The following is a 27,464-nucleotide window of genomic DNA, read 5'->3' on the forward strand; positions in this document are numbered from 1 at the left end:
ATCTGTTCTGCAACTAATTTTTGTGCTGTGCTTTGAAATTTATTGCTTTTTTGAATATACTTTTTTTGTATATATGTTATTTTTCACAAAAAAGAAAAAAGGTGATAATAAAAAATACATATTCCTTCTAGCTGACAATGTTCCAGACCAACTAGGAGGAAAAATCTAAGATGATGGTACAGTAGCTTACGACAGACTCTGGGATCTGTCCTGTAAATACTTGTTGAAGAGTGCTTTGAAACTATTGCTTTTTTCTTTCTTTGCTTTGTATATATATTATGCTATACAATAAAAAAAAAGTTTAAAAAAACAGCACAAAAATATCTGTTCTATAACTACTTGTTAAAAATGTCCTTGGATAACCAAATTTATCTGGAAGAGCAGGGTGCCCCGAATAGCTAAAAGTATCCTGAGGAAAAAAAATGCAGTGGGAGGTCTCACGCTACCTGACTTCAAGGTGTATTATAAAGCTACAGTGGTCAAAACAGCATGGCACTGGCATAAAGATAGATATATTGACCAATGGAATTGAATAGAGTGTTCAGATATAGACCCTCTCATCTATGGACAATTGATCTTTAATACGGCAGTCAAGCCAACTCACCTGGGACAGAACAGTCTCTTCAATAAATGGTGCCTAGAGAACTGGATATACATATGCAAAAGAATGAAAGAGGACCCATATCTCACACCCTATACAAAAGTTAACTCAAAATGGATCAAAGACCTAAATATTTGGAATAAGACCATAAAACAGTTAAGAAGAAAACATAGGGAAATATCTTATAAATCTTATACTTGGAGGCAGTTTTATAGACCTTACACTCAAAGCAAGAGCACTGAAGAAAGATATAAATAAATGGGAACTCCTCAAGATTAAACATTTTTGCGCATCAAAGAACTTCATCAAGAAAGTAAAAAGACAGCCTACACAATGGGAGACAATATTTGGAAACGACATATCAGATAAAGGTCTAGTATCCAGAATTTATAAAGAAATTGTTTAACTCAACAACAGAAAGATAGCCAATACAATTACAAAATGGGAAAAAGACTTGAACAGACACCTACCAGAAGAGGAAATACAAATGGCCAAAAGGCACATGAAGAGATGCTCAATGTCACTGGCCATTAGAGAAATGCAAATCAAAACCACAATGAGATATCATCTCACACCCACCAGAATGGCCATTATCAACAAAACAGAAAATGACAAGTGCTGGAGAGGATGCGGAGAAAGAGGCACACTTATCCACTGTTGGTGGGAATGTCAAATGGTGCAACCACTGTGGAAGGCAGTTTGGCGGTTCCTCAAAAAGCTGAATATAGAATTGCCATACGACCCAGCAATACCATTGCTAGGCATCTACTCAAAGGAAATAAGGGCAAAAACACAAACGGACATTTGCACACCAATGTTTATAGCAGCATTATTTACAATTGCAAAGAGATGGAAACAGTCAAAATGTCCATCAACAGACGAGTGGCTAAACAAACTGTGGTACACACATACAATGGAATATTATGCAGCTTTAAGACAGAATAAAGTTATGAAGTATGTAACAATGTGGATGGACCTTGAGGACATTATGCTGAGTGAGATTAGCCAAAAACGAAAGGACAAATAGTGTATGGTCTCACTGATATGAACTGACATTAGTGAATAAACTTGGAATATTTTGTTGGTAACAGAGACCATTAGGAGATAGAAATAGGTAAGATATTGGGTAATTGGAACTGAAGGGATACAGATTATGCAACAGGACTGAATATAAAAACTCAGAAATGGAAAGCACAATACTACCTAACTGTAATACAATTATGTTAAAACACTGAATGAAGCTGCATGTGAGAATGATAGAGGGAGGAAGGCTGGGGGAATAAATGAAATCAGAAAGAAAGATAGACGTTAAAGATTGAGGTGGCATAATCTAGGAATGCCTAGAGTATATAATAATGGTGACTAAATGTACAAATTTTAAAAATGTTTGTGAATGAGAAAGAACAAAGGAATGTCATTACTGCAGGGTGCTGAAAATAGATGGTAATTAATATTTTTAAATTTCGCCTTATGTGTGAGACTAAAGCAAAAGATGTTTATTTGGTACAACATTTATATTTTGACTAGTGCATTTCCTAATATAACTTATGTAGATAACTTGATTGAACTCCATAAGTACTTGGAATCTTGGGTAGAACATGAGATTTTGTTGGTTTGTCCAGAGTGATGCTTCGATGAAACCCAGAGTGATTCGATCAGTGAGTGGAACAGTATTTGCAGAGTCCCCTTTGGGGAATGGTGAGAATGGGGAGAAATTCAACTTCCCCAAGTTGAATTCTTGATATTCTCACAAGCAGTGTGGACAACCAAAGCTATAGGCTGAGCCCCCAGTCTTGGGGCTTGTTCATATGAAACTTAACCCCATAATGGATAGGTTAAGTCTACTTAAAAGCTAGGCCTAAGAGTCACCCCCAAGAGAGCCTCTTGTTGCTCTTTGTTGCTCAGTTGTGGCCTCTCTCTCCAGCCAACACAACAAGCAAACTCACCACCCTCCCCCTGTCTACGTGGGACATGACTCCCAGGGGTGTGGACCTTCCTGGCAACGTGGGACAGAAATCCTAGAATGAGCTGAGACGCAGCATCAAGGGATTGAGAAAACCTTCTCGACCAAAAGGGGGAAGAGTGAAATGAGACAAAGTGTCAGTGGCTGAGAGATTCAAAACAGTGTCGAGAGGTTAATCTGAAGGTTATTCTTATGCATTAAGTAGATATCACCTTGTTATTCAAGATGTAATGGAGAGGCTGGAGGGAACTGCCGGAAAATGTAGAGCTGTGTTCCAGTAGCCATGTTTCTTGATGATGATTGTATAATGATATAGCTTTCATAATGTAACTGTGTGACTGTGAAAAACTTCTGTCTGATGCTCTTTTTATCTACCTTGTCAACAGATGAGTAGAACATATAGAATAAAAATAAATAATAGGGGGGAACAAATATTAAAATAAATTTATTTTGAAATGCTAGTGGTAAATGAAAGCGAGGGGTAAGGGGTATGGTATGTATAATCTTTTTTTTCTCTATTATCATTTTATTTCTTTTTCTAAATCGATGCAAATGTTCTAAGAAATGATGAATATGCAACTATGTGATGATATTAAGAATTACTGATTGTATATGTAGAATGGAATATATTAATGTTTTGTTTGTTATTTTTTTTTACTTAATAAAAAAGTTAAAAAATAAATAAGCGGAACAAATGTTAAAATAAATTTAATTTGGAATGCTACTGATCAATGAAAGGGAGGGGTTAAGGGTATGGTATGCATAATTTTTTTTCTGTTTTTATTTCTTTTTCTGAATAGACGCAAATATTCTAAGAAATGATCACAATGATGAATATGCAGCTATGTGATGATATCGTGAATTTCTGAATATACGTAGAATAGATGATCAAAATAGGAATTTGCTGTTTTTTGGTATTTAAAAAAATAAAATTAAAAAATTAAAAAGAAAAAAAAAGCTAGTTGATTGCACTACTCAGCTTTGTTAAGGACCCACTTAAAAAAAAAAGTCCTTGGAAATTGTTGCTTTTTTGTATATCTGTTATATTCACAATTAAAAAACCATATTTGAAATAATAGGCCGAGGGGTTGAAAATATATTTCTCCAATGAAGATATACAATGGTAAATAAGCTCATGAAAAGATGTTCAACATCATTAGATATTAGGGAAATGCAAATCAAAACCATAATGAGATACCTCTTCACACCCACATGAATGGCTATTATTTTTTAAACTTTTTTTTATTGTATACTATAACATTTATACAAAGCAAAGAAATAAAAAAGCAATAGTTTTCAAAGCACTCCTCCAAATATGGTTACAGGGTAGATCCCAGAGTTTGTCATGGGCTAGCATACAATCCTCTTCTATTTTTCCTTCTAGCTGCTCCAGAATAAAAGAGGCTAGTGGGCTTAAATACTTTTTTATCATCATAATTATCTTTTCTTTGTGAACAAAAACATATATACAAAAAAGCTATAAATTTCCAAGTACAGCACCACAATTACTTGTAGAACATATTTCAGACTTTGACATGGGTTACAATTTCACAATTTTAGGTTTTTACTCCTAGCAACTCTAAAATACTGGAGGCAAAAAAGATATATCAATTCAATGATTCAGCATTCATATTCATTTGTTAAATCCTGTATTCTATGTGTAATTCCACCATCACCTTTGATTTTCCATACCTCTCATTGGGGTTGTTTGGGTTATGGCAATCCTAAATTTTTGATATTGGAGGGGTCTGTCACTAACATGGGGTAGGAGATGGAACTATCTGACGTCCTGGAGAGCTGGGCTAGGTTTCAGGACTTATCTGGACCAGGGAACCATTTGGAGGTTGTAGGCTTCTGGAAAGCTACTCTAGAGCCTGGAACCCTTGTGGAATCTTATAAATTGTTCTAGGTCTTCTTTAGGATTGGCTGGAATGGTCCTGGTTGGGAGTTAGCAGGTTATGCTAGGTGGCAAGTTTTACCTGAAGCTTATGTAAGAGCCAGAGTAGCCTCTTGACTCTATTTGAACTCTCTCTGCCACTGATACTTTATTAAATACATATCCTTTCCCTATTTGGTCAGGATGGAATTGTTAATCCCACGGTGCCAGGTCTGGATTCATCCCTGGGAGTCATCTCCCACATCGCCAGGGAGACTTTCAACCCTGGATGTCATGTCCCAAGTAGCAGGAGAGGACAATGATTTCACTTGCAGAGTTGAGCTTAGAGAGACTGAGGCCACATCTGAGTGACAACAGAGGTCCTCCAGAAGTAACTCTTAGGCATTCGAATAGGCAGTCTACACTTCTATGCTATCTACATAAACTTCACAAGAGTAAGCCTCATGATCGAGGGCATAGCCTATTGATTTGGGTATCCCTAAAGTTTGACACAGTATCAGGGGATTCCCTGATGGAAAGGTTTAATAGTTCCATAGTCTTTCTCCCCTTCCTCAGGGGACTTTACCAATACTTTTTGATTATGTGGTTAATATACTCTAGGATGTTTCCAGGCATTACAATAATCTATACAGGATTAAAGGGTCTCTTTCTCATTCTGTGCTCTCTGCATTTCAGTTGCTCAACTGAGCTATACAGATAGGTGGAATTAGATTATGCACTACAGAAAATTTCAGTTCCAGATCAAATAAACCTTTCTCCCATTGGTCTCAAAGAGTATGTGTGGTTCTAAAATACAGACACTGTTTTCCTTAACCCTATGTTCTGAATTACTTTAACCCCAACCTGTTTGGTTTCATTCTTATCTCTAAATATTAGGTTATATATATAAAATATCCTCTCAAAATCCAGAAATAATAATCACCACTCCAGACTTAATGTGTCTGCTCTAAAAGCTTACAATCTAGGCCCGTTTTCTTATAAACATTTTCTAAAGATGACCGTACCATTGCTGTCTTTTGTTTCTAGCTTATTTTGTCTCACCAAATATGCCACACGTTCATTCACATTGTTGCATGCCTCATGATAATGCTCCTTTTTGTAGCAGCATAGCCTTCATTCATACATATACACCATCACTCACCATTCTACTTCTCCTTCAGTGCATCCTTCAGCCACCTGCATTCACTGGGCATAATGTGGAGGGCACAAAGTCCACAGTCCATCAACATTCAGAATTTTAGATAATTTCCTTGTTCCCAAGAGACAGAAAACCAATAACACACTCTCACCAAATAGGAGATATAAACCTCCAACTCTTGTCTCTCATCTCATTATTTACCTCTGCTGTTGCTGTGGTAGTGCTGATGGAATCCCTTTGAACATAGCTTATAGCATGCAATAGCAGTTTTCCCCCTGTACCTTGGACTTAAACACTCTTTATACAAGAATCATAACTTTGAAGTAACTCTTATAAGGACTCATCCATATTTCTAGTGTGAATCAGTGGGACATGTAGGTCTATACAACCCTTTTCAATTTTGTTCATCTTCAATATGGTAATATTACTTCTAGACCCACTAGAGAATCACCTTTGCTCCTATCTATTCCTTACATTGGAGTTCAACTTCATTAGCTAATGGTTCACCCATCTCTAGCTTCTATGTATCTCTAAGTCCCCTGTATTCTATATTATAAGTCTCTGATTATACCTTTATGCTGGTCATAAAAGTGGAATCATACAGTATCTCCCCTTTTGTGTCTGGCTAATTTCGCTCAGCATTATGTCCTCAAGGCTCATCCATCTTGTCCTGTGCTTCAGGATGTCATTTTGTCTTACTGCTGCATAATGCTCCATTGTTTATACACAAAATGTGTATACACCACATTTTGAGGTGTACCCATTAATCTATACACCACATTTTGTTGATCCACTCATCTGTTGATGGGCATTTGGTTTGTTTCCATCTTTTGGCGATTGTGAATAATGCTACTGTGAACATTGGTGTGCAAATGTCTGTTTGTGTCATGCTTTCAGCTCTTCTGGTATAACCAAGTAGCACTATTGTTGGGTCATAGGGCAGTTCGATATTCAGTTTCCCAAGGAACTGCCAAATTGTCTTCCATAGTGGCTGCACCATTGTACATTCCTATCAGCAGTGTATAAATGTTCCAGTTTCTCCACATCCTCTCCAACATTTATAGTTTCCTGATTGTTTAATAACAGTCATTCTTATAGGCATGAGTTGGTATGGCATTGTAGTCTTGATCTGCATTTCCCTTATAGCCAGTGAAAATGAACATCTCTTCATATGCTTTTGTGCCATCTGTATTTTCTCTTCAGAAAAATGAGTGTTCATATCTTTAGCCCATTTTAGAATTGGATTGTTTGTTCTTTTGTTGTTGAGTTGTATGATTTATTTGTATTTATAGGAAGTCAAACCTTTGTCAGATACGTGATTTCCAAATATTTTTTCCCATTGAGTTGGCTGCCTCTTCACCTTTTTGACAAAGTCTTTTGAAGTGCAGAAGCATTTGATTTTGAGGTGTACCCATTAATCTATTTTATCTTTTGTTTCTTGTGCTTTTGGTGTAAAGTTTAGGAAGCTACCTCCCATTACTAAATCTTGAAGATGTTTCCCTACATTTTCTTCTAGAAGCTTTATGGTGCTAGTTCTCACATTTAGGTGTTTGATCCACTTTGAGTTAATTTTTGTGTAGGGTGTAAGACAGGGGTACTCTTTCATTCTCTTGGCTATTGATATCCAGTTCTTCCATGCCCAATTATGGAAAAGATTATTTTTCCCAGTTCAGAGGATTTGGGGGACTTGTCCAAAAATCAGCTGACCATAGATTTGGTGGTCTATTTCTGCACTCTCAATTCGATTCCATTGGCCAATGCTTCTGTCTTTGTGTTAGTACCATGCTATTTTGACCACTGTGGCTTTATAATAGGTTTAAAATCAGGGAGTGTTAATCCTCCCACTTTGTTCTACTTTTTAAGGATGGTTTTAGCTATTCGGGGTCTCTTTCCCTTCCAGATGAATTTGGCAGTTAGGTTTTCCAAATCTTCAAAGTAGGTTGCTGGAATTTTTATTGGTAGTATGTTGAATCTGTAGATCAATTTGGGGAGAGTGACAGCTTTCCTATACATGAGCAGGAAATGTTTTTCCACCTATTTAGATCACCTTTGATTTCTTTTAGCAATGCTATGTAGTTTTCTGTGTACAAGTCCTTCATGTCCCTAGTTAAGTTCATTCCTAAATATTTGATTATTTTAGTTGCTATTTTGAATGGAAATTTTTCCTTAACTGACTCCTTAGCTAGCTCATTCCTGGTGTATAGGAATGTTACTGATTTATGCACATTAATTTTATATCCTGCCACCTTGCTGAATTTGTTTATTAGTTCAAGTAACGTTGCTGTAGATTTCTCAGGATCTTCAAAGTATAGTACAATATCACCTGCAAATAAGGAGAGTTTTACATCTTCCTTTCTAATTTGGATGCCTTTTATTTCTTTGTCCTGCCTGATTGCTCTAGCTAGAACTTCTAGCACAATGCTGAATAATACTGGTGACAGTGGACATCCTTGTCTTGTACCTATCTTAGGGGGAAGGCTTTCAGTCTCTCTCCATTGAGTATGATGCTGGCTATTGGTTTTTCATGTATTCCCTTTATCATATTGAGATAGTTAACTTTGATTCCTATCTTTTGGGGTGTTTTTATCAGAAAAGGATGCTGAGTTTTGTCAAATGCTTTTTCAGCATCAATCAAGATGACCATGTGATTTTTCCCTTTTGATTTGTTAAAAGGGAAATCAGCTGTATTACATCAACTGATTTTCTTGTGTTGAACTATCCTTGTATTCCTGGTATAAACCACACTTGGTCATGGTGTATTACTCTTTCAGTGTGCTGTTGGATTCAATTTGCTAATATTTTATTGAGAATTTTTGCATCTATGTTCCTTAGGGAGATTGGCCTGTAGTTTTCCTTTCTTATAGCATCTTTACCCAGTTTTGGTATTAAAATGATATTAGCTTCATATAATGAGTTAGGTAGGTCCTCAACTGTTTGGAAAAGTTGAGCAGGATTGGTGTTAGTTCTTTCTGGAATGTTTGATAAAATTCCCCTGTGAAGCCATCTGGCCCTGGGATTTTCTTTGTAGGAAGCTTTTTGATGACTGATTGAATCTCTTTACTTGTGATTGGTTTGTGGAGATCTTCTATTTCTTCCTGAGTCAGTGTAGTTAGTTTGTGTGTCTCCAGGAATTTGTCCATTTCATCTAAGTTCTCCAGTTTGTTGGTGCATAGTTGTTCATAGTATCCTGTTATCATTTCTTTTATTTCTTCAGGATTTGTGGTAACACATCCCTTCTCATTTCTGATTTTGTTTATTTGCATCCTCTCTCTCTCTCTCTCTCTCTCTCTCTCTCTCTCTCTCTCTCTCTCTCTCTCTCTCTCTCTTTCTCTCTCTCTCTCTCTCTCCCTCCCTCCCTTCCTCCCTCTCTCTCTCTCTCTCTGTCAATCTTGCTAGTGGCCCATCAATTTTATTGATTTTCTCAAAGAACTAACTTTTGGTTATATTGATTCTTTCTATTGTTCTTTTGCTCTCCCATTCATTTATCTCTGCTTTAATCTTTGTTATTTCTCTTCTCCTGATTGCTTTGGGGTTAGTTTGCTGTTAAGTCCTCAATTTTTGCTCTTTCTTGTTTTTTAATATAGGCATTTAAGGCAATACATTTCCCTCTCAGCACAGCCTTTGCCACATCCCATAAGTTCTGAAAAGTTGTATTCTCATTTTCATTCATCCCCAGATAGCTGCTGATTTCTCTAGCAATTTCTTCTTTGACCCGCTGGTTGTTTAAGAGCCTGCTATTTAATCTCCATATATTTGCCAATGTTCTCATTCTTTGGTGGTTATTGAGATCCAGCTTTATTCCATTGTAGTCAGAGAAAGTGCTTTGGATAATTTCAATATTTTTAAATTTATAAAGATCTATTTTGTACCCCAGCATATGATCTATCCTGGAGAATGCTTCATGAGCAGTAGATAAGAATGTATAACCTTGTGCTTTGGGGTGCAATGACCTATATATATCTGTTAGGTCTAATTTATTTATCAAGTTATTTAACTTCTCTATTTCCTTGTTGATCTTCTGTCTGGTTGTTCTATCTACAGAGGAGAGTAGTGTATTGAAGTCTCCTACTATTATTTTTGAAAAATCTATTGCTCCCTTCAGTTTTGCCAATGTCTGTCTCATGTACTTTGGAGCTCCTTGATTGGGAGCATAAGCGTTTATGATTGTTATATATTCTTGGTGAATTGACCCTTTAATAAGTATATAGTGTACTTCTTTGTCTCTTATGATATTTTTACATTTAAAGTCTATTTTGCCTAATATTAATATAGCTACTCCAGCTTTCTTTTATTTGCAATTTGCATGGAAGATCTTTTTCCATCCTTTCACTTTCAATCTATTTATATCCTTATGTCTAAGATGAGTCTCTTGCAAGTAGCATATAACTGGATTATGTTTCTTAATCCATTCTGCCAATCGGCATCTGTCATGGTCAGGTTCATGTGTCAATTTGGCCAAGTGGTTATACCTGTTTGTCTGGCTGGGCAAATGCTGGCCTGTCTGTTGTGATGAGGACATTTCATAGAATTAAATCATGATCACATCAGCTGCATCCACAGCTGATTCCATTTGTAATCAGACAAGGGGAGTGTCTTCTGCAATAAGTGATGCTTAATCTAATCACTGGAAGCCTTTTAAGGAGGATTCAGAAGAGACAGGCTCTCTTCCTACTTCGGTCAGTGAGGCTCTCCTGTGGAGTTCATCCAGATGCTCCTTCAGAATCGTCAGCTTCACAGCCTGCCCGGTGGATTTTGGACTCTGCGCTCCCATCATTACATGAGACACTTTTATAAATTTTATATTTGTGATTGTTTCCTGTTGATTCTGTTTCTCTAGAGAACCCTAACTAATAGTGTATCTTTTAATTGGTAATTTTAGTCCATTAACATTCAAATTTATTACTGAAAAGGCATTTCTTGATTCTACCATCTTATCTTTTTTATTTTATTTGTCAGATTTATCTATTTTTTCCCCTTTCTCTTTGTATTCTTCAAATTACCCTTAGTGGTACTCTTCGATTCTGTGCCCTCCTCCAGACCTCCCTCTCTTGTCTCTTTTTTTTTTTTCAACTGGCAGAACTTCTTTTTGTATTAAATACTTTATCATCACAATCAACTTTTTTTCCTTCTTTTTTTGTTAAACATAACATATGCACAAAAACCTACAAATTTCAAAGCACAGCACAACAATTAGTTGTACAATATATTTCAGACTTTGACATGGGTTACAATTTCACAATTATAGGTTTTTACTTCTAGCTGTTCTAAAATACTGGTGACTAAAAGAGATATCAACTTAATGACTCAGCATTAACATTCATTTGTTAAGTCCTATCTTCTATGTATAATTTCACCACACCTTTGATCTTTTCATCCCTCTTTTTAGGGGTGTTTGTTTGCTATGACAATTCTAAATTTTTTATATTGGAAGGGTCTATTGCTAATATGGGGTAGGGAGATGGGAACTATCTGATGTTCTGGAGAGGCTGGGCTAGGTTTCAGGACTTATCTGGACAGGGACCCATCTGGAGGTTGTAGGTTTCTGGAAAGCTACTCTAGTGCCTGGAACCCTTGTGAAATCTTATATATTACCCTAGGTGTTCTTTAGAATTGGCTGGAATGGTCCTGGTTGGGGGTGGGCAGGTTATGATAGCTGGCAAGGTCTACCTGAAGTTTATGTAAGAGCCACCTCCAGAATAGCCTCTTGACTCTATTTGAACTTTCTCTGCCACTGATACTTTATTAATTACAGTCCTTTTTCCCCATTTGATCAGGATGGAATTGTTGATTCCACGGTGCCAGGCCTGGATTCATCCCTGGGAGTCCTCTCCCACATCGCCAGGGAGACTTTCACCCCTGGATGTCATGTCCCATGTAGGGGGGGAGGGCAATGATTTCACTTGCAGAGTTGGGCTTAGAGAGACTGAGGCCACATCTGAGCAACAACAGAGGTCCTCCAGAAAGTAACTCTTCAGCATGCCTATAGGTAGTCTATGTTTCTATCCTACCTACATAAGTGTCATAAGAGTAAGCCTCATGATCGAGAGCATGGCCTATTGATTTGGGTGTCCCTAAAGTTTAACACCGGATCAGGGGATTTCCTGATGATAGGGTTTAATAGTTCCATATTTATTCTCCCCTCCCCTCAGGGGACTTTGCCAATACTTTTTGATTATCTACTTAATATACTCTATGATGTTTCCAGATATTACAATAATCTATACAGGATTAAAGGACCTCTTTCTTATTCTGTACTTCCTATGTTTCAATTGTTCAAATGAGATGTACAGATAGGTTGAATTAGATTATGCACTACTGAAAATTTGAGTTCCAGATCAAATACACCTTTCTTTCTTTTGTCTCAAAGAGTATGTGTGGTTCTAAAATATAGACACTGTCTTCCTTACCCGTATGTTCTGAATTACTTAAACCTCAACCTGTTTGGCTTCATTTTTATCTCTAAATATCAGGTTACATATATAAAACAACCTCTCAAAATTCAGAAATAATAATCACCACTGCGGTATCAATGTGTCTGCTCTAAAAGATTACAATCTAGGCCCCTGTTTTCTTATAAGCATTTTCTAAAGGTGACCACACCATTGTTGTTTCTTTATTTCTGGCTTATTTTGTCTCACCAAATATCCCACACGTTCATTCACTTCCTTGCATGCCTTATGACAATGTTCCTTTTTTGGAGCAGCACAGCTTTTGTTTGTAAGTATACACCATCGTTCGTCAATCTACTTCTCTGTCATTGTATCCTTCAGTCACCTGCATTCATCGGGCATCATGTAGAAGACCCAGGATGGCTATTATTTTTAAAATAACATGTTTTGGCAAGAACATGGAAAGACTGGAACCCTTGTGCCTTGTTGATGGGAATGTAAAATAGCGCAGCTGCTGCGGAAAATAGTTTGGCAGTTCATCAGAAAGTTAAATATAGAATACCATATGGCCTGGCAATCCTACTTCTAGGCATATACACTAAAGAACTGAAATAAGGAACTTCAACAGGTATCCGTACATTAATGTTCATAGCAATATTATTCACAATAGCCAAGAAGTGGAAATGACAAGTGTCCATCAACAGAATAATGCATAGACAAAATGTGGCACAGCCATACAACGGAATATTATTCATCCATAAAAAGGATGAAGTTCCGATACACGTGACAACATGGATGGGCCATAAAGATATCACATTAAGTGAAATAAGCCAACACAAAGGGACAAACATTGTTTGATTTCACTTACATAAAATACGTATAATATGAAAATTAATTAGACAGAAAGGAATTCTCCTTGAGAGCCCCTAGAAAGGAATGTAGTTCTCCCCAACACCTTGATTTTAGTCCAGGGAAACCATTTCCAACTTCCTACGTCTGGAACCATAGGATAATACATTGTTGTTTTAAGCTACCATGTTTGTGGTAATTTGTTAAAACAGCCACAAGAAATTAATACAATTGTTAAGATGGAGAAAAGCAAGGGTTCTCTATAGAAAATAATAGGGACAAGGGGACAATATTTGTAAAGTAAGGAAAGCCTCTGATGCCTTAAAATTTAAAAATAGACATAAAAGATGAAAGGATGGGTAGAGTAGCTTTGTGGAGATTTAATGAGTTGAAAAGTAATGAGGTTAGCATCATGCTGGGCACATTGAAAGCACTCAATGAGTAGTAACTATAATTATAAGAAATGTTACAGCTTTAGAAAAAAAATATGGCAGATGAGAAAAAAAATCAAATATACACTTTCATGTCTTCATGCCTTTGTTCCCACCATATCCTCTGCCTGGAATATCTTTTTCCTTTTTTCTCTGCTTTAGTAAAATCCTATTTTGCTGTGAAGGTAGGCAAAGTCAGATGATATTCCAGTTCTTTCCTCAAGGGCTTTAATTTCATTTACCTCAGAGGAAATGCTCTGAATTTCCTCAGCCATTGAGTCTATTTCCCAGGGCTATTTGTTCTAGTACAGCCTCACCTGTCCTCCTCACTTCTCCTCCCAAGATTTTAGACACAATAGGAAGCTGGGGTGAGGGATAAGGGAAGGCAAGCAGCACTTACAGTTACCCAGTTTGATGGGCTGGAAATTATAAGAAAATAGCTTGCAGCATCAATAGGAAGGTATGTGTTCAAACTTTAAATATCACACTTTAACAACCTGCTGATGTAAAATGGAAACCACTCAAATGCCCATCAATGGGAGACGCATACATTGTTGAATATTTATATAATGGCTTACTATACAGAAATCTTATGGATGAATCCACCAACATAATTTAAGTGTAAGATATCAGACACAAAAGTGTGCATATCATTTGACTCAACTTTTATAATTTTCCAAAATAAGCAAAACTAATCTATGATAATTCAGGATATTAGCTACATTTTGAAAGGGGATTCTAGGGGCTCTTCTAAGGTGCTGGTTACATGGTGTTCTCACCATGAAAATTTCAAGGAACTGTTATTCTTAATGATTTATGGAGAGTTTTTTTTTTTGTATATGTTACATATACAAAGTTTACTTAGAACACACATACTCACAACATCTCTTAGACTCCTGAACTTTCATAGCAGAAGGTCAACTTCAAAGGTTATGCAACCCCTATGAGAACACGCTTCCCAACCCCCACTTCAGATGTAACAGGAGGACAATGCCACAAGAGGAGCCTCTTAGAAGGTAAAGTAAGGGATGCAGAAAACGACGACCAAGGGCCTGCAGGTTCAGAACCTAATCAAGTCGCCACCTCTATCCTCAGCATAGCAGACTTCCCAGTGTCCACCCATCAAGATTTCAGAATTGCTATGGACCAATGATGGCTATATATCTCCTATTTTTCTCTTTTCTGAAAGAAAGTATTTATTGTGGGTCATCTGTTCTATTCCACCATTGTACACTGGAAGTTTGGCATAGGGGTGGGGCAGCAACTTGTTTTGTTTTGTTTTGTTTTTAGTGCATAACCTGCTGCACCAGAGGACTCACACCCTGAAGGGATGCAGGAGTCAACAGAACACCCAAACATTCAGGACTTTCAGCTTGATGCAGTGACTACATGGGACCACTGGGTTAAACCCCATGGGGAGGAGGTTAGTGTGTTCTGTGTGTGGAAGAACAGTGGCATAGATATTGGGATGCCAAGGGGTGGACTACAGCAAAGACTGATCCTAACCAATCCTATTTCCTCTTCTCAGGCACAGAGGATGACTATATATCCCAGCCCCCCACCCCCATTCCCTTGCAATTAGGTTGTGGCCATATGACTGACTTCTGGCCAAAGTACTATAGATGGAAGTGAGGCCCTACAATCTTTCTGCTTCTTTTCTATTCAAGAACCCAAATGCAGAGGATTCCTGGAAGACTCTCAGAAAGTTAAAAGTGCAGACACTAGCTACATGTAGCTACTGATCACTTGAAATGGGGACAATTTAATTACGATGTGCTTTATACATGTGTAACACATCCATGGGGTTTCAAAGACTTAATACAGAAAAAAGAAAGTAAATTATCTCATTAATCATGTTTATATTATTACATGTTGAAATGATAATATTTTAGATATTTTGGATTAAATAAAATATATTATTGTGCTGGTTTGAATCTGTTGTGAACCGCAGAAAAGCCAAGTTCTTTAATTCTCATTCAATATTGTTGGCTGGGAGTTTTTTGATTGTTTCCATGAAGATGTGACCCACCCAATTGTGAACGGTAACTTATGATTAGATGGTTTCCATGGAGGTGTGTCTCCACCCATTAAAGGTGCGGCTGCTTACTGGAGCCCTTTAAGAAGGAACCATTTTGAAAAGAGCCACAAGAGCCCACACAACCAGACACTTTTGGAGAAAAAGAAGGCAACTGTCCCTGGGGGAGCTTCATGAAACAGGAAGCCTGGAAAGAAAGCTAGCAGAGGTCACCATGTTTGCCATGTGCCTTTCCAGTTGAGAGAGAAACCCTGAACATCATCGGCCTTCTTGAACCAAGGTATCCTTCCCTGGATGCCTGAGATTGGACATTTTTATATCCTTGCTTTAATTGTGACATTTTCACAGGCCTTAGAACTGTAAACTTGCAACCTATAAAAAGCCATTCCGTTTCTGATATATCACATTCTGGCAGCTTTCAAACTAGAACAATTATTAAAATTAATGTTGCCTGTTTCCTTTCACTTTTTAAATGCATCTCATAGAAAATTTTAAATTATATATGTACCTCTCACATCATATTTCTATTGGACAGCACTATTCTAGAACACTGTCTCTCAATATCTTTTTCATTACCACTCCCCTAAGGGGCCTTTTTAGACGTTCCTTTTCCTAAGTGCCCTCTCCCTTGTGAAACTTTAAGACCACAGATAAACTGTTCATCTGTTTATGTACTGTGGCCCTTTAATATGTAAGATTTTTTCAGCTCCCAAGAACCAATTTTTACCCCGATGGGGGCACTGTCTCTTGTCTTGAAAGTGCATGTTTTAGAATATGGTGGAAGAACGAGTAACCGGAGCCAGAGACCCCGAGTCACCATATGGAAGGCTACCCAATGTGCACAAGGAACAAACCATTATTGTATAAACCACTGAGAACACCGGGTTTTTTGATCACCCAGCATTGATTATCCTGACAGACTTAAGTCTAGATTTTACAACAGCATCAATATACCCGAAGAGATATTACAGAATAAAAATTAGGTATCCACCTATGGATCACAAATGATGTGAGTGGCTCACCATGCCACACAGACACATTCTGGTATTTGCTGTTCACATCATCTCCCCGTGTCTTGCCTCACACCTATGTTTCAGCAGTAGTATATTTACCTGGCCGTTTCACCGCACGGTGCTTCCATCACTCTCTTGGCTCCCTGTGGCTGGAAATCCGGCAATGGACTCCCCTTCTTTATTTGCTTGACAAATCTTTGAAACGCAATTCTAGTGCCACTTCCTCAGGAAGACCTGCCATCCACCACCACTGTTGGACCACACTGGATCCCATAAATACTTTAGTCACAGAGCAAGAATTATTTGATGCACTAAGCACTACAGAGAATGTACAGTACAACAACAAAATGCCCAAGTCCACTCCAAACACAGAAGGAAAAATCAAAGTGGAAAGAGACAGTATTCTTGACCTGCTGTGCTTTAAATATTTTACTTTCGCACATTTGACAAAACCTATGACCATGTAAAAACGATGCTATGGCCCCTCCCAGAGTGAAAAAAAAGGAACCCTGTGAAGAGCTCTAAAGTTTTAAGCTTATGCCTCCACGGGGTCTTACAGAGCATGAGGTCCTACGAGAAAAAGCTTTGCAGACTAAATGTGCGCTGGGCATAGGAACTCCTAAAGGAGTTCAACAAATCAAATTCCTCGCTGATTTTTGTTGCAGATAATAAGCGCTTAGCAAAGGTTTTTCGACGAAATACCTGTCAGGGCACATGGAAAATTAACATGCTACTGAGGGCCCTAAGAAAGTTCTTCGAAGAGGATTTGGAAGGCAGCGGCTAGAGGACGGGGAGGGGAGAGGCCAGGGATGAGTGAGGGCTTGAGCGGGGCGCGTTGGAGGCAAGGGGATAAAAAGTGAGAACGAGGAACTGAAAGATAGAGAAACCAATTACTGGACACTAAGGGAAGGGGTGAGGTACACCCAGGACCTTAAGCGCAGGAGAAATTAGGAGAGCTAGAAAGGATACCGGGTAAGGAGTGGCTCGCCGGCCCCGCCCACAGCAAGTCCCTCCTTCCGCAGCGCCCCTCCGCCCACGTCAAGAAAAAAACCCAAACCAGTAACCTCTACCCGGCTACCTACCATTGGCTACGCAAACGAGCGAAGCCTACCTGGACCAATGTGGTGCGGCCACGGCTTGGCGAGCTCATTCCGGCCCGCCCCCGGGCGCGGGGCCGCACGGCGGCCTCCCTGACCTGGGCCGGGGGCGGGGACTCGGGGCGGCGGGGGCGCGGCGCGCAGAACTGAGGTGGCTGCGGAGCAGGACGGCAGCGCGGCTAGGGAGGCTCGGCATGGCTCGCCTGGTGCTGGGTAGGCGCGCGGGCCTGGGAGGGCCTCGTGGGCGGGGGTTGGCCTGGACTGCCCCGCGACCTCCACATGGCGTGCGGTGGCTCAGGGGAGGTGAGCGGGGAGCGGGACCCGCGCGGATCCGGGGAGCCTGAGGGGCGGGCGGGGAGCGGGACCCGCGCGGATCCGGGGAGCCTGAGGGGCGGGCGGGGAGCGGGACCCGCGCGGATCCGGGGAGCCTGAGGGGCGGGCGGGGAGCGGGACCCGCGCGGATCCGGGGAGCCTGAGGGGCGGGCGGGGAGCGGGACCCGCGCGGATCCGGGGAGCCTGAGGGGCGGGCGGGGAGCGGGACCCGCGCGGATCCGGGGAGCCTGAGGGGCGGGCGGGGAGCGGGACCCGAGCGGATCCGGGGAGCCTGAGGGGCTGGCGGGGAGCGGGACCCGCGCGGATCCGGGGAGCCTGAGGGGCGGGCGGGTCGCTCCCTGTGCCGACCGCAGGGCTTCCGCACCCGGCGCCGGCCGTGAGGGCGGGCTCATGGAGGGGGCGGCCCAGCTCGTGCGCGCGGTCCTGGGCTGTGCGTCCCGGTGGGGGTGAGGGTGGAGGCGGGGGTCGGCCCTCCAGGAGGCAGAAGCAGCCGTGCTCACGGCCAGTGCTCCAGATGCCGGGGACGGAAGGGGCCGCGGCCGGGTCAGCCCGAGCGCGCGCTCGTCTGCGGCCTAGAGCCCGTTGTTCCCGCACCCGGCCCTGGTCCGCGCCTCTTGCAGGAGAGGAACGTTCTCTCCTCACTTCAGTGTGTTTCTACCACCTGTTTCATGTCGTCTCTACTTGTAAGAAAAGCAGGAGTAAGATAGGAAACCCATGCCTTCCAAAAGCAGGTCTTAGGATGCAGGATCCCTTTAAATGTGATTAAACTTTTAAAAAACGAAATTGAACCCGGACTTTCATGAATTATCAAAATATGGGTTTAGAGACTTAACTGAGGAAGAATAGAGGTCCTGTCTCTGTCTGGGCTTGCCGGGGCCACACCCAGGGCACCTGACAGTCCTTAGGCCCACGCCTGGGTTTGAATTCTAACGCACCCCCCACTCCTCATTTACTAGCTGTGTGACCTGATGCAAGTCACATAACCCTCAGTGCCAGTGATTTTTCAACAGTAAAATGGGATTGGTAATGGAGCTCTAGGGTTGTTCTGAGGATTAATGAGTTAATGCATGTGCAGAGGGGCTTACCAGATAGTTAACAAGAGATAAATGTTTGCTGCTATTGCTGGAGAGAGTAGATGAGGGAAAAAGATTTTACTCCCTTTTTAGTTTCCCCTGAGTGAATTCAACTAGATTTTAAAGAGTCGGTGATACTAATAATTAACTCATTATTTTAATAAATGAAGTCGTCCTAAAAAGGAACTCTCGGTTTCTAGATGAGTGCTTTGGGACCAAATACTCATGCTAACAGGTGTGAGACAGAGAAATTACTGGGGTGGATTTATAACATCTTTAAACACTGTGGAGAAATTTAGGAAGCCACAGATGGCAAAACCATCTGCTCACGTAAATTCTAGGCACTCAGGTGTTCCAATTTCCGTTTGGGTGTGCATTATCAGTTAAACGGGAATGGCGAGGTGAATTTTGGAAACAAAACATTACTAGTCAGCATTGACCTACTTTGTCATCTTAAAGGAGCCCAAAGTTTTTGTTTCCTAGAAGCTTTGGGGGAGAGGGATTATTAGCTACTTTTATGCTGTTAGGATTTATACATCTTGTATTCTCTCTGAGCGGTCTACTTAATTTTATTCTGGCTGTATTAGATTATGTTACCTTTTAAGGAATTTAGGTTTCAAGTTCTTATCAAGACTGTTTCATGGATAGCCGTTTACAAAGAGGGAAGACTCTTGAGTGCTAGGCGACGTTAAAAGGCAGATTAACAGAAGTCCATCACTGTAACTAGAAAAGTTAGCCCAAATTCATATTCTGCTGAATGTCAGAAGTCAATCATTTTTCTGTGGAAAGGAAGCACATTCCTGAGGTTTAAAAAAAAAAAGTGTGGTCCCTCCCTTTGAGGACTCCATCCAGCGAAGGAGTCCACTCCATTAGCCAGAGAAGGGTTAGAAATCCTAATTCCCCGCCATAAGCTACAGTCTGTTGGTAAGAACTTTAGATTGCATAGCCATTTTATGTCTTTCTAGAGTAGCTTTGGGCAAGTCACGCTTTCTGTGCTTTGATTTCCTTGACTGTAAAATGAGCCTGATGATACCTATCAGATACAGTTCTTAAGCGAGTTGATGTATGTAAAATACTTAGAACAGTGCCATGTACCTAGTGTCATGTAAGCGTTAGCTACTAGTATTGTTTTGTCTTGCCCAAAAAATGTTAAGTCACTTTCTGGAGGGTAGTTGGACATACATATATACCAAAATATAAACCATGCCTCCTGATCCACCCTTGTAAGAATTTCCCCTAAGAAAATAACTATAATCATGGCGGCAGGGGTGGGGGGGGGTAGGGGGTGGGTGGAGCATATAAGAACTTTTATCATTGGGCTTTTAATAATAGTGAAAATTGTAAACAAAATATGTCAGTAGTAGATTGACAATGTGGTTCAATCGTTAAAAATGGCCTGAGATTGCTTATATGTAGAATGTCTGTAGTTTATTGAGTGAAAAAAGCTTACAGAAGGGTATGTAGAATAAGAGCCCATTTCTATAAATATAATAATGTTTTAGATTTCAATATGTACATAGAGAGATGTCAGTAAGAATATATAATTATCAGTATAATATTAGAAATATTTTACTTTTTTTTTCCTACCAAGTTTTTGAAATTCGGTGTGCTTTTATGCTTAACAGCACATCTCAAATTGGGATACTTAGGTGGCTGCCATATTGGAAGCTCAGTCAGAGGGAGCAACCTAACTTGGTTGCCCCTTTTCTCCATCCACACTTTTCCTTTCCTAGCTCTTGAAATGGAAGAGAAGGCTTTCCTTTTGAAGGCTACTCCTTCACTGGCTCTAGGTTCCCTCCTTTCCTACAGTCAGATATTCCCTGTGCATCATCTCTAATCTCTCCCACTCTGTGTATTTTCTTCATGCTCAGGTCACTCCCATCATTTTTTTTTTGCATGGGCAGGCACAGGGAATCGAACCCAGATCTCCAGCATGGCAGGCGAGAACTCTGCCTGCTGAGCTACGGTGGCCTGCCCACTCCCATCTTTTAAAAGAAGACTTTCTTCTGCTCCAACATTTGCTTGCTCTCTTCTGCTCTTTATAATGAAACTTGTTTAAAGAGCTATTTTGTACTGTTCTCTCCAGCTTGTTTCCTCCTGCTTTCTTCGATCCACTGCACACTGGCTTTTGCTTTTTTTCACTGCTTCACCACAGCTGCCAGGGTCACCAGTGATGACTTTGTCATTAAATCCAGTAGACAATTTTCAGTCTTTCCAACTTTACTTCCCCACCCCCATCCCCCTCCTCCATAACCGTATCATTTGTGACTTTTGCCTCGTTCTTCTTTCCTTTAGTTTATATGATGCCACTCCTAATTTTTCAGTTTTAATTCCCTCAGTCCGTTCTCCATGTTGCAACCAGAGTAGTCTTTCCAGGAAGCACGTCTGATCATACTGCCTAGGTGATGTCCATTTAGGAGCTTCACATCACACTTAGTAAAGTTCCGTTTTATTTCATATATTCCTAGAATATCAACCATATCTATAATTCAAATGCAGTATTCGCTCAAGTAGCATAATTGTGTTTTCGTGCCCATGCCATCCGGAACCATTTCATCTTGACCACTAAAAAGACAAGATGGTCTACTGGGAAAAGCTTAGAGTCAGACAGCAGGTCTGCCACTTACATATATGGCCACTTGATCTCCTCCTGCCTTTATTTTCTTATTTGTAAAATGAGGATAATTGCTAACTTTCTGGTTAGTAATGCTGTGAGAAATCAAGCAATCCAAGTATTTCAAAGTGATTTGAAAATTGAAAGTGATAAATAAGATAGAGGTCTTAGCAATAGAGCACTCACATTGGTATTCAAGCCTTCTAGAAGGAATTTACCATTTGAATTATTCAAAAAAGTTAAATTTGAAATCTTCCAAATTCTGGTTATGAATTGGGCATATGAAAATCTAAGATGGAACATGTACAGCTTTAGAGGACAGGCCAGACTCACTTACAATTCACCATTTCAAGAGGTTATAAGAACTGAATTTACGTGATCCTTTCCATAGATGCTGAAAAGATGGAAAAGAAAGAATAGATAGGAACTTCTTTAACATGTTAAAGTATGTCAGTTTCAAACCAAAAGCTAACATGCTAATGGGACCTGTTAAGGATATTCCATTATTCAGCATTGTTCTGTAGGTATTAGACTATGCAGTTAGAAAATACTTGTCAGTTCAGAATTTGTTTTCCTATATTATTATTATAAACTGCATGTAAGTTCCCAGGGTAGCCAAGAAAAATGCACGATCTTGGTCCATAATAAGGCTAAACTATGCTATTTAGTTACAACAGACTGTGCACTGTCACTTTATAACACTAGTCACGTGGAAATTCTTTCTGAGTTTGTCTCACAACATTGTTAGTGCCTGATAAGATACCATGGATAGTGTTGGTAGAAATAAAAATTTTCAAAAAACAACCACTGCCCTTGAGAGAGTCCCAGTTTAGATAGAGGTGGAGGCAGATAATTATTTTTCCCTTCAAAAAAGTGTCATGATAAAGCTTGTATGCTAATGCTATAACTGAATAACACCAAGAATAATGTGCATTGACCAAGATTGCACAGCTAGATGTAATGTCCCCCTTATTTGGTGGCAGTAATAATATTTACCTCAATAGGGTTGTGATGAATGTTAGTATGTGTAAAGTACTTAAGGGCAGTGCTTAAATCTTTCTGCCATGCGACTCCGGAAAATGAGAGTGTATACTGTCTATTCCATTCTTGGCTTGGTACTGTACCTGTGCGAGTGAACTCCATGGACTCAAAAAGCAGTAGGGAGGGGAGGGGAAGTGACCTTGGACTTGGAAGAGAGTTAGCCCAGGGTGTCCTATTCTTTGTGAAGGGCCATGGTCCACTGAAGAGGATCTTATAGTTGCCCAGGGTTTCCTATTGAAGCCTGAACCCGACTGTTAATGGTGTGGTTTTTGTTGTTACTCTAGGTCTGGTGAGCTGTACCTTCTTCCTAGCGGTAAATGGTCTATATTCCTCTAGCGATGATGTAATTGAATTAACTCCATCAAATTTCAACCGAGAAGTTATTCAAAGTGATAGTTTGTGGCTTGTAGAATTCTATGCTCCATGGTAAGTATTATAAAATAGTTGTAGATTATTTGTGGTACTTTATAAAATTAGGGAAAATACTGTTATAAAAATCTGATTTTATTCAGTTATCTAATGTATGTATCTTCCTCCTTGTATACACAAAGTAAAGCAAGAGGAAATAGGTAACTCCACAAAGTGTTGAGTCTGTTAAAGTCTGTGAGACTGAATCAGTATAAAAAAAAAAGGTGATAAAAAGAGCAAATGGTTGCAAGGAAGAAAAAAGGAAAAAAACCTTTTAATTTTAATACGATGTACACTTATGTTGAGGTAAGTTGGATGAGGATGAAAAGTAAACTGATTTTACAAAGAAAGAATCCGGGACAAAGGAAATGGAAAAACCAGTGATTGATTCCATTCTGTTTTAGGAGAGTTGTCTCCTAAAATATATAATTAGAAAATACCTGGTTTAATTTTCAAGTTCTTCTCTTGCCTTAGGATAATTCATTGCTGGAAAAAACTCTTATGGGGTGAAAATAATTAGCACTGAAATGAATAATGAACAATTTTATATAAATATATAATTAGCACTGAAATGAATAATGAACAATTTTATATAAATAGTCAAAATAATTAGACATTCAATGCAAAAAACAAAAATAAAAGAGTAAATCAATGAAAATGATGCAAAATGTTCATAAGATCACTGATATACAAGTTACAGGTGCCTGAGAGGAGAGCTTAACAGCAGCCACCTGTCTGTAAAGATAGAACCACATGATGATATGAAATCTACATTAGTCCCTTTAAATGTGAACAGCGTGTTGTAAGCTAAAGTAGGGATATGAAATGTTCCTGTAATCAAATTCTAGTAACCTGAGTGGGTACAGTTTTTCCTTTATTGCTTTAGTTTTTTTCTTTGAAAGATCGTCATTTTTAGAAAACTCATGGAATATTTTGCACAGGGCAGCAAAAGTTTCAGAAAGTGGTAGAAACCCTCTACTTTAAGTTTGTCTTGTCACAGTATGAAACTGTACCTTTTGATACCTTTACTATTTTTAAAGGCTCCTGTTTGTTTTTATTTTTTAATCCAAATGGTGTTTCTATATGGTTAGCTCATTTGTATTAGTAAGTGTACTAACAGTAATCATACAGACTATTAATAGTGCTGCATGCCTTCATATGCAGTTTTTACAGCTTTGACAGTTTTTATCATTTATGATATGAATATTTTACCTTGTTTCTGAGAGCTGGAATGTAAGACAATGCATCTCATTGCAAAACTATACCAGATAGCATAATTGAAAAGGCAGGATCTAGATCAGTACTTCTTACTGATACCTATTACTATTATTAATAATAAGTATTATTAATAAGTGGTTGAAGTAAAAAAATAAAATCCTTTGCCTTATTATTACTTATCATTACTCTGGCAGAGTTTTGCATTACAGTGTTTTGGGTAGAGAATATCTAATGAGAGCAGTTTAAACTTAATTTTTGTGCTTTGGACTTCTTCGGCAACCTGGTGAAGGCTTTGAATCCCTTCTTCGAATAAAGATTTTACATGCATAAAGTAAAACAAAAGATCGCAAAGGAAACATAAAGTATTGAAATATAATTATCAGAAATATTAAAATACATCTTAAACATGGTAATACGGTACCTTTGTGCTAGGATGGTAAAAACCAAGCTCCAGCAGCAGGCCTAGCAGCTACTGAAATTTTGAAACATTTGTGAGCATAAGCAGTATTTAAAGGTAACTATAACAATTCTAGTGGCGATATGAAAATCGATGTGATTTAAATTTGTGACAGATTACTTATCAGCCTATGGTATGGCTACATTCATAGTTGAAGGAACTCCTCCTACATTTCAGTTACGGGTTAGTGAGAATAGAGATAATTTTTATCCACCAATCTTTTGGGGGTTACAGGGGTAGTGCTCCAGGTGAAGGACTTCTGGGTGAGCAGATATACTATGTTTGTATTAATGTGGTATTTTGATCTGTGTGCACCTGTTCAACATTCAAATTTAGGGGTTATGTACTCTGATGATATCTAATTATAGTCCTTTTATAGAATAAACTGAAGTTAAAGAGGTACAAAGATGTGTAAAAATTTGACTCTTGTGCTTTTTTAAAATTTTTTATGCTATATGGTGGGGGTCACATTTCATTCTTTTTCTTTGTGACTGTCCCGTTATTGCAGCCCCATTTGTTGAATTGGTGGGGGGGGGGGGCAGGTGCATCGACCAAAAATCGAATCCCGGTCTCCCGTATAACAGGCAAGAATGCTGCCACTGAGCTACTCTTGCACCCTGTTGTCTTGTGTACTTCTAAGTGTGTCACCCAAGCAACAAAATATATATAAATACATAGAAGCAGCATTTCGGGACATTTCCCTAAAAGATCCTGACTGTTAAAGTACGGGGATTGAGCTTGGACCTCATGGATGGTGGGTAAGATGGTAGATTCCAAATCAGAAACTGTCAGATAGCTCTCACTGATTGGCCGTGTAATATTGTGTAAGTTTCTTAAATTGCCGTCTAATTTAAGAATAAATTTAAAATGAAAATACCAGTGTCTATTTTCTCACTGATTAAATAAGATCCAGTATGAGAGGGGCTCAGTGTGGTGCTGGCACATAGTGTGTTCTTATTAGATCCTCTGAGACCTAGAATTAGTTAAAAGAGAATTTATTTTGTTTTTAAAAAATTACATGAAATCATCTGTGGGTGAATTGCATATATTCATACAGTGAATATTACTCAGTGGTGGAAATGAATATATATAGCTACCAACAACCTCAGTGAAACTTAGAAACATAACAGGTTTGTGTGTATGTAATATTTTTTGTTTTATGCAGTTGATTTTTTAAAATATATTTTTATTGAGTTATTTTTATGCACTATACAGTCCATCCAAAGTATACAGTGACTCAAGATCATCACACAGTTGTGTATTCATTACCACGATCATTTTTAGAACGTTTGCATCACTCCAGAAAAAAAAAGAAAAGACCCAAACCCTTACCCACTTCATTGACCACTAAATATTGTAATCTACCCAATTTTTTTAACCCTTTATTCCCTTCCCCTCCTGCCCGTTATTTATTTATTTTTTGTCCTTATTTTTTACTCATCTCTCCATACCCTGGATAAAGGGAGCATCAGCCACAAGGTTTTCACAATCACATGGTCACATTGTAAAAGCTATATAGTAATACAGTTGTCTTCAAGAATCAAAACTACAAAGATATAGTTAAGCAGTTTCAGGTACTTTCCTCTGGGCACTCCAACACACCATAAACTAAAAAGGGATATCTATATAATCCTTGTGAATAATTTCCAGGATAACCTCTCGACTCTTGTCTCATTTCTCTCTTCCTCATTTTGGTCAGGAAGGCTTTCTCACCTTGTGTCTGATGCTCCTTTTATCCAAGGTGTAGACAGACGAGTAGAAAAATAAAAGGATAAAAAAAACAAATAAATAATAGGGTAAAGGGTAAAAATTGGGTAGATTGAAATACTGTGGGTCAATGAGAGGGAGGGGTTACGGATATGGGATGTATGAGTTTTTTCTTTTTATTGCTTTTTCTGGAATAATGCAGTATTCTAGAAATGATCATGGTAGTGAATACACAGCTATATGATGATATTGTAAGCTATCGATTGTATAATATGGTTGGACTTACTGTGTGTGGATATTTCTCAAAAAAATATTTTAAGATAAATAAAAGAAACTCTTCTCAAATCCATGATTCCAGGTCCCAGCTCATCCCCAGGAGTCATATCCCATGAAGAAGGGAAAGGCAGTAAGTTTACCTGCCAGGTTGGCTTAGAGAGACCGTATCTGAGCAACAAAATAGGTTCTCTTGGGGTGACTCTTAGGCATCATTATAAGTGGCTTAGCTTCTCCTTTGCAGGAATAAGTTTCATAGGGGTGAGTCCCAAGATCAAGGGCCCAGCCTATTGATTTGATTGTCCCCACTGCTTGCAAAAATATCAGGAATTCCCCAGATGAGGAAGTTTAATATTTCCTCCTTTCTCCCCTAGGGGACTTTGCAAATACTTTTTTATTCTCTGTCCAAATTACTCTGGGGTGTATTGGACAGCCTACTAGACTGTACAAACCCTACAAGTTAAATTAGATAATAATGTGCTACTCAAGATACAAATTTTGCACCAAATACACATCTTTTCCATTGGTCTCACACAGAAGTTGAAGTTTTAAAATAAAGACCATATCATCTATACCTGTATTCTGATTTACAGTAATCTATCCAGATCAGCTTCATTCTTATTAAAGCACGTTTCTGGAAAGTTATATATCGCAATTTTTTTGTGATTCTATTATCTAAAAGATAAGATTGTCCTCTTGTTTTCTCTCATTTCTTATCGCCATCTTATGGTACCAGGCTTTTCAACTTTTTAGGTTATTAACTTAGGTTTAAATGTGCATTTTAAAGTATCGAAGCAGCCTGTAGTAGCCAGAGTATTGAAAGCAGTACAGGAGGAGATCTAGGCTCAAAATACAAATCCTCATCTATGAAATGAAAAGGTTGGACTGACTCAAGGATTATCAAATTGTAGTAGGTTTAAGAATCAT

General features: G+C 39.0%; 1 protein-coding gene across 1 annotated transcript in view; it reads left to right on the plus strand.

The window, feature by feature from the left end:
• Nucleotides 1–17,528: 17,528 nt before the first annotated feature.
• PDIA6 (protein disulfide isomerase family A member 6) overlaps nt 17,529–27,464 on the plus strand; it is a 47,095-nt gene continuing 37,159 nt past the window's right edge. Inside the window, exons 1-2 of the mRNA XM_077153185.1 lie at nt 17,529–17,626; nt 22,759–22,900. Of these exons, the coding sequence (XP_077009300.1) occupies nt 17,608–17,626; nt 22,759–22,900 (161 nt within the window). The 5' untranslated portion in view covers nt 17,529–17,607. The remainder of the gene's footprint in view (nt 17,627–22,758; nt 22,901–27,464) is intronic.

This window comes from Tamandua tetradactyla, chromosome 3 (assembly GCF_023851605.1).
Source record: "Tamandua tetradactyla isolate mTamTet1 chromosome 3, mTamTet1.pri, whole genome shotgun sequence".
NCBI classification, from domain to species: domain Eukaryota; kingdom Metazoa; phylum Chordata; class Mammalia; order Pilosa; family Myrmecophagidae; genus Tamandua; species Tamandua tetradactyla.